This window comes from Aquila chrysaetos, chromosome 11 (genome assembly GCF_900496995.4).
Source record: "Aquila chrysaetos chrysaetos chromosome 11, bAquChr1.4, whole genome shotgun sequence".
Lineage (NCBI taxonomy): Eukaryota > Metazoa > Chordata > Aves > Accipitriformes > Accipitridae > Aquila > Aquila chrysaetos.
Window position 1 is genome coordinate 24,522,625 of NC_044014.1, and position 12,592 is coordinate 24,535,216.

General features: G+C 36.4%; 1 protein-coding gene across 5 annotated transcripts in view; it reads left to right on the forward strand.

The window, feature by feature from the left end:
- VCL (vinculin) overlaps window positions 1-12,592 on the forward strand; it is a 65,229-nt gene that overhangs the window by 21,300 nt on the left and 31,337 nt on the right. For all 5 annotated transcript variants that reach the window (XM_030030953.2, XM_030030954.2, XM_030030955.2 and 2 more), the window contains exons 2-4: window positions 2,049-2,119; window positions 8,427-8,577; window positions 10,517-10,625. In XM_030030953.2, the coding sequence (XP_029886813.1) occupies window positions 2,049-2,119; window positions 8,427-8,577; window positions 10,517-10,625 (331 nt within the window). The remainder of the gene's footprint in view (window positions 1-2,048; window positions 2,120-8,426; window positions 8,578-10,516; window positions 10,626-12,592) is intronic.

Consider the following 12,592-nt stretch of genomic DNA (forward strand, 5'->3'; position numbering starts at 1 on the left):
GAGCATTTCTGCTTTGTGATGGACTTGGAAGAGCAATGTCTTTTGACTTTAGGACAGTTTTGAGGTTAAAACTCCCCACAAAAAATGAAAATGTGAATTGACTCATATCCCATATGTTACTTTCTTTTGAAGACTAAAGATCCTAGCTGGCCATATATGACTGTCCATATGTGTATGTGTTTGTATAAATATATACAGTGCATACATATCTATCTATAATTAGTTGATAATGCTTCTTTCAGTAGTGAACCTATATATATCCTCTTATAGAAGAGACTTATGCTTTCCAGACTAAAGGAAGAAATGCTTTTTGTATGGTCTAATAAAAATAGAAGTAACTTATCCTTGATGCTTGATGTTTTGTAACTTGAGCAGAAGTTTTTTCTTGGTTGCTCATGACTGACTGTTCAATATAAAATAGCAATAATGATTGTTAGAATGACCTTTAAATTGAAGCCCCCCCTTGTAAACTTTATTCCTCATGCATTCTTTAAAAACTGTATATCCTCAGAAATAATATTTTTAAATATACTGAACTATATGTAAATTGGTACAGCTGCAAGAGAAATCTTGCAGGCCTGGTTCTTTGGAAATAAAGTATTACTCACCATTTTCACCTGGTGCCAGCCTTCTGTCTGAATGATGTGTAGTCCAAAGTTTATGCAAATTACTCCTTTTCTGTGTCGTCTTTATCATGCATGTGTGCATACAAATGTCAGAAATATAAACATGTCTTTCATAAGTGCAATGGAAATAATTAGAACAAAGCAGACTTATCCTCTGGTGGGTCCTATAAACCTATCCCAAGAAACAGGGCGTGAGATAAGTTTCTAATTGTGCTCCTGAGGCATTGCCATGAAATTTAGGAGTCAAAGCAATGCTGCAGTGCTGTGCATTAGGAGGGAGCATGGCTGTTAGTGAGGCTACAATGAACATAAGACAGAAACCTATCATAAAATTGATGACCTTTAACTTCCTCTCTGTTATTCCCTTCATTACTTGCAAATATCTATGTGGCTTCTTGTGAGTCTAGTACTAATATATTAAAAAAAAAAAAAGTAGGCTAGGCTGACTCTGTGTTTGATCCAAATAAAATACTAGGGTCAATGTACTTTTGTAAAGCCCCTCTGAAAAGCACCAGACTAGGGAGCCACAGTTTTCAGCAAGCAGCATAAATTTGCAAGGAAACGGTGCTTCTGGAAGGCTATATAGTATTAAAATTGGCAAGTGCTGTGCATAGTGGCACACTACAACTTCTGTCAAAAACCAGCAAATCTTTAAACACCAGCTGAGCAGGGATTTTCAGGGCTATCTTGTCTAGCTTGAGCAGGCCTGGCAGCTCTTAACACAAACTAGTGTCTGGGTTAAAGACCTTCTGCTTTGTGATGCCTTTCTGAATAGCTTATTCAGCTGGAAAATACAGTGAACAAAGGAGCTGGAAATATTTTGTCAAGTTGGTGATCTCACAGTTCAGAGAGCCAGCTACCAATTATAAAGACTTCTATTGTATAACACAAGAGCTAGTGTATAGAAAACTCCAGATCTTACGCTATCTCTTTCTTTATTAGCTTCTGCATAATTATTTTTGCCTAAAGGATGGTGTGAATGTGCATGTGGGGTGTATTCTCAGTAATTAACTACATTTTTCTAATAGACTAGGTTGAATAGCAAAATGGGGGTAACTTTTTTTTTAACTTTGAACTTGATTTCTGACTTGTGGGGATTAGGAGGTGGGGAAGCCTACAGAGTTCGCGGTGATTAAGTTTTTATGACCAAGTGTAGCAAACAAATAATATTGTTTCTATGGAGAGAGGGAAGAGTGTGTGTCCCCCGGTTAATTTAGTAGAGATGTTGGCATGAAACAACATGATTTCTAAAGCATTAGACTAACCACAGTATATAATGGTCTCAAAAATATACACAGCAAACCTAGTGAAAGGCATTATCATTAGTACAAATTTTTTTTGTTGTTGCTCTTCTGCTGTTTGTTTTCACCTAGGCTTTACAGTGAAATTCTGAATCTTAAATATGACTTCTTTCTCCTGCAGGTTGGAAAAGAGACTGTGCAGACAACAGAAGACCAGATCTTGAAAAGGGATATGCCACCAGCATTTATCAAGTAAACTCATTTTATTGTAAATCTTCTATTGTAGGTACAGGAAACCTGTTCCAATGATAGATCACTGTTACTCATTTCTACTGTACAGATTAGAAGATACTCTTATGTTTGCATAGCTCTTTGGGGTCTCAAGGCTGATCTTTGTCAGGAATGACCTTTCTGCCAGCAGTGACTTTTCCTGTTACATTCTGTATATACAGGTACATATCTCGGGTATTTTTTCCTTTAAAAATAACAAAAAAAAAATATCAGGGTAACAATGGTACTTATCGATGTGCTGTTGTACTTTTGCCTAATAGTGTCAGAGATAACGTGGTGTTCTCAATCTTTTCTATTAATTTGGTTGGTGGAAAAGTGTGAATTTGTCAGTACAGGCAGTTGATGCATGATGTAACTGCCTGGAAATCTAAGACATTTAAAGAGCAGTGACTGACACTTAATTCCATGGTTTGGTGTCAAGGACAAATGACTTCCTCCTTCTGCTGCCTTAAGTCTTAAAAATCATACATCACTTCTTGTTGTAGAATTGCCAAGCTTCTTACTACCAACTGATAAACTTTCACTGAAGTGACTTTGCCCTACAACCTACTGAATGTAGTGACCTCTTTATTAGTGTTGTCCAATCTGTACAGAAGGACTGAATATTTTACTGTATTCCCAAACACAAAACAGGTAGATAGTCAAAACAAAGTATTGAGGCAAGAAAATTCTAAAAATGAGAACAGACATGATGTCTAAACAGAAAATTTATATTAGGGCAGTGAAAAAAGGATTTAGTTTGTTGTATTGTAGGTTGACAAAATGAATAATAATAAAAAAATGCCTAGAACCAGGTGGTATTAGTGTAAGAGTTCAAAAATGAAATAGCTGAATTATTAGCGAATTACAGTCTCTTCTTTGAGAGTGCCTGGTATGTCAATGAAGGTGATGCTACTGCCTGAGAAGCCTTCTAGGGGAATCTGGGGAACAGGAGGTCTATAGGTCTGACATACCTTTGGAGCAAATGACTAGAAATTCTGTCCTAGAGAAGAGAATTAACAGATCCCAAATATATATGATTTGCTTTGGGCAAATTAACAGTGTATCTGTGGAGGGAAATTCTGCCTTATGAATCTGTTGGTGTTCTTAGAAATACCACAAACAGGGATAAGGGTAATCTAGGTGATGCAGTATACACTGATTTCTAAATGTTTTCACAAAGTCTGAAGGCTTTTAAGAAAATGAAGTAGCCACAGAGTGCTAAGAAAAGTTCTTGTATGGAAAAGAGAAAATTGAAGGTGAAAGGAAAAATTATATGGTTAACCCTGACAGTGGTAGGAGGTAGCCAGTAGGGCTGTAGAGATCTCTGCTGGGATTGTGCTTTTCACCATATTCACAAATGCACTGGAAATCAGGATGATCTGTGAGGCAAAAGTACTTGCTGGTGACCCAAAGTATTACCCAGGGTAGTGAGATTAGTGGATGACTCCACTGCAGGACCTTATTAAACTGAGTGACTTGATACTAAGTCTGGATGAAATTATTTTGAAAGATCTGAAACGATGTACACATTGGAGAGCAGCAGATAGGATGACTGACTCTGAAATGACCATTACCAATAGTGAGCAAGGTCTGGGAGCTGTGATACATTGGTGAGAGCATCCATTGTATGCTCAGTAGTGGTCAAAAAGTAAACCAAATGTTAGGTTTATAAGCAAAGAACAAGAGATCAAAATGTCACTGTATATTTTTCTTCCACATCTTGAATACTGTGTGCACTTGTGGTCCCTAAATTTTAGAAAGGCTGTAGTAGAACTGGAAGAAGCTCATAGAAGGTATGGAATTGCTTCTGTATAAGGCAAAGATAAGTAGGCTGGAACTCTTCAGCCTGGAAAAGGTGACAGAGGGGATTGAGGCCCTGACAAAGGTCTAAGGAAGTGAGTTGCATGGAGAAGAAGGAAACTTGAATATCTCTTCCTGTGCAAGAACTTGATGGGGGCATTGCTTTAAGCTAGTAGTTTATAAACCAACAATAGGGAGAGCTTCTTTGTATAGCAAGTCATGTACTGTTAAAATTCTTTCTGTGGGTTTGGAGGTTAATAGATAAGTTATTGGAGGAATCCACTGTGGGTTATCAAATAGACAAACAGCAGGAAATCCTAAGAACTGAAAATAGTTAGAGGATGGGAGAGCGCCCAGAGGAAGTATGATAAATGCTTGTCCTGTTCTTAACCTTCCTTAGTCATCTACTTGCAGCTACTTTTGGAGACAGGATACTGAGCTAAATGGGCCTTTGATACAACCCACTACAGTATTTGTTATGCTGTGTTCCTGGTGTGTGATCTGGTTTGGGTGTAGAGGGGCTTGATTTTTTTTTTTTTTTGAGGGGAGTGTTTATGTACTGAAATGAGATCAAAACCTTTTTCTTGCTTCTTGATCAGTTGTATATGAACATGTAATTTTGATTGTGCTCATTTTCTAGGATGTGTAGAGTTTTAGTTAATTTCCAGCTGCTTCTTCACCTAGAGAAGTAAGGGATTAAGGAAAAGAGATTTTCTTAATTGCTGTGCTGTAACCAGCCTTTTGATCATCACTTAACAGATTGTGGAGACTTAAACAGTTAAATTACTGTAGCAATTTGATACAAGCACTGCTGAATAGTACTACTTTATGCTGGGTGCAAGAACTTTTTCTGCGGCAATTAATGATTACTTGAATTGTGATATAATGAAAAATGGGAAACAAAGCTATCTATCACAGTAATGAAGCCTACTTCATAGAGTACTTAATGTCCTAGATGCAGTAACATGAGTTAGGAATGTTCAGTGGCCTTTATGAATGATAATCTATTGCATTTGTTGGGGTTTTTTTGTTAATTTGTGGTTTATATCAAAACGAACTAGTACACATTAACAGTTCCTTGTTAACACTATGGAGTGTGTTGTCACTGATACCTGTTGTAGGGACAAGTGACAGTCACAGGTGAGCTGCCAAGGGAGTCTTATGTTTTCCTGCATTAAAGGGCACGATTTGGATGCAGTAAGTGAAACAGATGAGGGTTGGGTTTTTTCTTTCCTGAGAGAAGGGGGTTTTGTTTCTGAGGTGTTAGTTCAGGAATTCCTATTTCTCTTTAACGGAGTGCTCCAGCAGAACTTGTACTGCACATGGATGATGGGGTAAGGAGCAGTGTGTGTGTGCTAGCACTGCATTCCCTGTCCATACTTTCTTTTCAAAAGGATCACCGGTCTTGAGGGAACCACTCTTGGAGGATGAGGGAGAAGATCTGTTTAGTCTTTGAAAAGACTTGGGTTTTGTCTTGCCTGAGACTGGCATTGAGGGTTCATAATGACTGTGTATGACGGTAATCTGTAAAATTTTTTAGTAGGAGTGCGATGGTGCAGCAAAAAATGTTGGCTGCTGAGAAGCTATCATGCATCCCTTCGCTTGCTACTAACATAAACCACATTGGAACTGTTGACCTAGAGTTAAAAAATGCTGTGTTCTTTATCTTAATTGTCTTAATCACCAGGGAGTATGAGTAATGCATATAATTTATATCAGATGTCTTGCAATGCGTTCATATTTCTTGTTATGCTTCTCTTAGAAGGAAGGAAAAAAACTGTAATCTGTAGTCAAAGAGTAGGTTAACACCTGATTTGTTTACACAGAGAATAAAAATTTGTCTGTGTTTAACTTGCACATGCAAACTCATTAAATAAATCAAGCAGTAATGCTATTCTACATTAACACTATTTTGGTAGCCAAGCTGGAGCTGCATTGCTGGTAACTGTATTAACAAATCAATATTAATGTAAAATATTTGCTTTTCAATTTATATTTCTAGAACTGCAAGTAATCTAAACTGTAGTGAGCAAACTCACTGTGATTTAAGTGATTAGAAATTGAAACAAGCATTGTTCAAGCATCAAAGGCATTGTCTGGCTTTTTTGGGCAGGCATCTCTGGGAAAAACAGAGGTCCATCCTAAAACCTAAAACCTAAAATGGTAGTTTAGCGTAAGCTAAACCGTTTTCCTCACATTTCATAAGGAACACGCTAACAGGAATGAAGCTGATTGACTACCAAAAGTAGTATGGTTGGAAATATCATGACCTGTGTCTTCTCCACAAAGAATTTGGCTGGTGTTAACATAGCTTTATTGTAATCATGCCTCAAAAATAAATACACATTTTTTCATAAAGCTGGGTTTTTTTTAGGTTGTGATATAATACAGGGATTGGAAAATTCACCATAGCAATGAACTTCTATTCAAAACTTTTGAATGTGTTTTGATTTTTGTCATAGAACAAGCAGTTCATTTCAGTGAATATTTTTAGTGTGGGGTTTTTTTTTAATTTAAAGTAATGGAATTACTTTTTTCCCAAAATTCTAATCTTTGCTTCCTAACATGTATGTTTGCAGGGGATGAAGGGTGTCTGGTTCTTAAACACCACTCTTTTTTTTTTTGTATGTAGTGCACATTACTTAAGTCTTTCAAAAGCATTGAGAAGTTTATACAAAATAGACATTATACAAAATGAAAGTTTACCTTTCAGAGGTTCAACTCTACAAAGTTTTCTTTTACAGTTTTTAATCTTTAGAAACTTAGTTTTTGTTAATTATGGTGACTTCTGGGGTAATACACATTTAGGATAATTCATTTCTTTACAAATGAAAAAGCTAGCCTTGAGATAATTATTAGTATTAAACAGATGACCATGAAATTGAACTGTAGGAAATTAAGTATTTCTGAGCCTATAGCTCTGAGCTGGCTGAATAGGTGATTTGTTTAATCCCTTTCTTGGCAGAGTTGAAAAGAATACATTTGAGAAGCGAGCACGGAAATCTAATTTAGTGAAGTCAGTTGACTTTGATAATACAACTAAGTATGTTGCATAGTAATGAGCAGACCATTCACACTTTCTGCCTTGAAGTCCTCCTGTATTTTCTTACTCAGTTATGAGTTACCACCACCTGATGTGCTGAGCAGATGTCTCACTAAAGAGCAGGTTGTAAGGTCAGCTGGCTCAATTCGATCTACTCTAGGGAGCCATTAGGTGAAAACTTTACTTTCTGAAAGAAGTGTGTTTTCCTGTAATAAGTGTCTTATTTCTAGTATAGTTAAATATAGATGTAACCATTAAGTTCTGCCATTTTTGTTAACAAGGGATGTAGGGGAGAAAATGGGATAACAGTGTAACTTTCCAATAGTACTTAACTGAAAGTATGATAAAAGAGTATGTCCAAGTGGTCAGTAGAAAATGGGCTATATGAGAAGCATAAAAAAGTTGCAATAAAGAGATAGTATTGCTGTAATAAAATGGTTTAATATTTGTTGCAACCTCATGTAACTTGAATGAGCACATGGCACTAACATGCATAGAGACTATGTATTAGACTACACTTAAATTTCTGTCAAAGAAATGGGAGAGAATGGAGGAAAGTCACAGTCAGTGTAGTCAACAACTGCAGTTGTGAGTAGCATAGCTAACATGGAAGTGAAGTCTGAATTTTGTATTTCTCTAAGCTGTCACTAAGTAATTACATCAAGCGAACAAAACTGAAAGCTTTTCAATGTTCCAGTTCTTGATGTTTTAAAGTTGTGTTAAATGGCTTGATGGAACCTAATTCAGAGCTCATTTGCTTATTGTAGTATTTTGTGTTACTGTTATTACCTACTGTAATATCTTGCAAAACCTCCTTTCTGTTTTTAAGTCTGGAATTGCAAGCTGCATTTGAAATTCATACCTTATCACTAAATCTTGTGGCTATTTACAATGCTATTTCTGTCATGAGTGTTAACACTCTGAAGAGCTGGACTACAGCTTCAAAGACGAGGGCACAGTGTCTTGATTTTCTTAATACTGTGTTCTTTTGTCTTAATGTGTAGCTATCATTTAATATTTATTAATAGTAATTGCTTCTTGAATGACAATGCAAATACAAGCCTGATAAATTTTAGCAATTACTTTGATTGTGAAGTCCTAAAAGAATAATTGTTTTGTCCTCTGCCCTTGTCATTAAGAATGAAGGATGCTTCACCATGTTGGGAGCTCGTCTTAATGACACTGTATTGACTGCTGTACATGGGATACTTGCAACATTCCCTGCATTGGAAGATTGCATGACTTCTGAAAAACTGTGTTGTACAGTTGCTGGTTACTTTCTTGTTAAAATAAATACTCTATCTTTTTAAAATATAAAGGTGTAGAATGATCAGTTTGCAGTGCTTTAAGTAGTAAAGGTAAAAACAAATCCAGCATTTTTTCAAGTCTGTTGTCATATAGACAGAAACTAATCAGCAAGTTTTGTCTGATGACCTTCCATAGAGTGGAGAATGCCTGCACCAAACTTGTTCGGGCAGCCCAGATGCTGCAAGCAGATCCTTATTCAGTACCAGCTCGTGATTATCTAATTGATGGATCAAGAGGCATCCTTTCTGGAACGTCAGACTTACTTCTGACATTTGATGAAGCAGAGGTAGGAAACCCGACATGACTGACATAGATATCTGCACAATAGTATTATTAATTCAAATATTCACTGAACTGCATTAGCTAATCTAAACTATTGAGTAGATGAATGTGGTTTTGATCGTTTTAGCTTGATTGGAACCATATTTTGCATTCCTTTCTGTCAGAAGAAGCTTAGGCTTGTTGCTTTAAGAGCATCTTTGTATGACATGTTTAGGTGTTGCCTGTGATTATTTCTCAAAAAGGCCAGACCCCATCAACCCTGTCTTCCATCTTCCTGACACTTTTCTGTATTCCCTTCACCATACCCATTACTGATCATTATATTCCCTGTATCCCTTCACTGAAAAGCCCTAGGCCACTCCTAACATGTCTGTTTGACTCACTAGCTGTGGCAATTTAATTAGCCTTGGGGCATGGGAGGTAATATGAATTTGGACTGGCTGGCTGGTCAGCCAGAAGATGTTTCTGATAAATATAACAGTTGCTACGTTTTGGCTGCTGCACAAGCCAAAAAGTGGCTCAGAGGTGCTGTTTGTCCATCCTCAGATGGACAAAAAAGCCAGAGTTGCAAAGAAACTTAAAAAGGAGGTTTTGAGTGTCATATTTGAAAATGTTTCTTTGTTACAAATCTTTCTTACTCTTGTGATCCTCTTTCTGGGAATGTGGAGTCATGCTCATTTCTAAATAGCGAATATTGTGCTACTATGAGGAAATGAAGCTCATGCTGTTAGAACTGCTGATGTTAATTCTAAATTTTACCCGTGCAACAATCTGTTAATCTATGAAATTGTGTTACTCTTCCTGCTGTTCCAAGTAGTCTAACATGGCATCCTTGTCTCATTTAATCAGCTTATGGTACTCTTAGCATGTTCCTCTGAAATGAGGAGAATGCTATGGGATTTCTCACTGGCACTTGTGATTACTCATTATTTTAAGTGGTTTTTAATAGATACTATGAAGTGTTATAGGACAGAATTGCAAGGAAGTTAAGAGCTTTTAATCTCCCTGCTTCCAGTGTTTAGGAAATGAGTTGACTTCTGCAGAGTTAATGCTTCATTGAACTAATCTGACAACTGCATGTTAACCAAAAGAAAAATATTAGTGTGGAATGATTGACTTTTCACAAATACAAAAGTTGGCATGTCTCTATCCTACTATGTTTCAAGATAAACTAACACTGGGACAAAACTGAAAGGAGTTTTAGAGGAAACTATAATCTGTTCTAGGGACTGAACACTGCATGTGGTTGGTGTGAATTAAATGTTAGTTAACTCATTCTTCAATTAGAATTGTATGTGGTCTTGTCAGAAATAATGTGGTTCAGGAGGTTAGAAGATTAACCAACAGAGAACTCTGTTTTGGAATCAAGTATGAACGGAAAAAGTTAAGCTGAGGCAGATGTCCAGAGGTAAATAAAGTACAGCCTTCACAGATTTTTCTGGAAAGCTTAAGATGTTGGATCTACCTTTCCCGCTGGAATGCTGGATAATGCTTTATCCATATGTAAAGCTGTGTGGTGAATAATATTTCCTCTGAAAGCTTGGAGTCTGCTTTCTATGTAGTTTTGCTTTGTGATTTAAGTTAAAAAAAATTTATTGATGAAATTGCAATGAAAAACTTTAAGCATTCCAGCATTATTAAATGCACTTCCTTATAACCTATTCTCTCAATGTTATTCTTCATTTATCATACAAAGAGAAAACATTGGAAGTAGGATTTTGCATTTCTGTGTAGTGGAATGCTGATTAAATATTGTCTTTGTCAATACAGCACTCTTGAGTAATGGCATTATGGATAACTTAATTAGTATCCCAGACCTTTGTGATTGCCTGTATGTCATGTTGGCAGATGCTATACCTATTCTGTTCTAATAATGGGCTTGCATTTCTAATTCAAGTGTTACTTAGCTTCATCTAATAAATGATGGAATGTTCCTTTTTTAGGTCCGTAAAATCATCCGTGTCTGCAAAGGAATATTGGAATATCTGACTGTGGCGGAAGTAGTAGAGACTATGGAGGATTTGGTGACATACACAAAGAATCTAGGGCCAGGTTTGATTTGCTACAGCTTATCATAAACATACTGAGTATAGTCTTTTCCACTACCCTTTTTTCCCCCAGCACCTTCATCGCCTGTTTCGAGTGTTTGGACAATGATAAAGCAGTTGCTTTGAAAGTGTCTGTTGGAAAGTTTTAAACTAGAGGGTGAATGATGACTATTTTCTGATTCACATTCCCTTAAGAATGCAGAAGAGTCAAGATTTTGGTAAATGATATGTACTACACAGATGATATGTACTGGACTTTTCCTACAGAATATTATATGAGGGAAGTAAGCATTCATTAGTAATAGTAAAACAAAAAAATTTAAAAAGCTGTGTAATTAAGTACTCACAGCTATAAAGTCCATTAAGCTGGTAAAATGTCTGCACTAACTGAGATGGTTAGGCCTAGTAGGAATTTCTTGGGGTAGTATTAGCATCTTAATGAGGTTGCAGAAATAGCTGTCTTGCAGTATAATACAAAAGCCCAGCTGTTACAGAAATTCTTTTTGTTCATTATTTGATGCTCCTTCACTACTTGTTACTTCACTGTGTTAACTCGCACTTTCACTGGTGGAAGTAAGTGATTGGTAAGTGAAGCACTGTGTTGCTATAGAGGGAACCTACCATTAATCTCTGTCATCTACTACTGCAAATGCTTTAGTTTCAGCAAGCATAAAGTAGTTTAGGTATTTAACAAAAGCATTCTATAAAATCTAGATGTTGTGGTAATGTAGGAAGATGTTAGAATTAAAGTTACACTGAACAGAAGAATGCTTATATAAACACAGCAGGAATCTAGTTAGTACTTTATATATAAATAAGAATACATATGTAGTGTAAGAATAACTAGCTGATAAATGAAATGACTAGCAGTTGTCATGTCACAGAGCATGTTTGTAGATTATCCTGTTTTTATTTAACGTGTATACTTTACCCTGTTTCTAGATGTGAAAAACTTTAAGTTCCATATGAAGGTATAGCATTCTTTAAACTCTTTTGGGTCCTGTAAGAAGTTACCTTCAACTAAATAATTTGCCACATTTTTGAACAGGAAAAGATGAAGCAAAAAGGGCAGTCTTCTCTTTCCGTGAAACTTGTACTTTGACTTGGTATATACAATTTCAGTTTCTCTGTGGTCATTGTCTTCCATGTCTTTCAAATGGAAGTTTCCCCAAACTTCAGTTTACTCTATTTGGCTCGGTCACAAGCATTTGGGACTTTTCATTGAACCTCACAGACGTAATCTGCTGTTATGTGTGTATGATAAAGTTAATAGGTGTTGAGCAAGTGTCTTAATTTCTTAGAATGAGATGTAGTCTTGTACCTTTATTGCAAATAATCTTCTCTAAACTTATGCTGTTCTGAATAAGTAGCTAATCTTGTGCTTTTGGCATGCTCTGGAAGCACTGTCTTTGCCTGAGCTAAATGCTGCTCAACACTTTTTATGCCCACAAAACTTTTTATGCCTGTAGTCCTTGTTCCCTTCAGCTATATCAGTGGGCATCTGAACTTAACTGTTAATGTGAGCACTATATAAATAACAGAAATAGGAGCATGTACACTTAAAATCAACAGAGTGCTTATAGGTTTTATGTTGGAAGTAGAGAGGAGAACATGATTACCTATTTAGGCTTCTTTCATTTGAAAGGAAAGGTGGTTCCGCACAACTTCCCCCTCTATGCTGTCTGTGTGGGTATTCTGCTACTTTCCAGTGTTGTCATTAAAGCTCATTTAACCATTTTGTTATATTAAGATGCCTAAGATGCTAACCAGCAGAAAAGTAATTCAGCCAAAGAGTATACAGCTTTCTTCCAGGTTTTTCCTCTGTAGGAGAGAGAGAGTAGAACCACAACAGCACCAATTTAAATCGGCTTAAATTTTTATGAAGCTGTCTGAAGTTTCCACATGTGCTATGTGGTAAACCTCATGAGTCTTAGCTATTGAAAATAGATTTGCTCTAGAATAAATTTAATT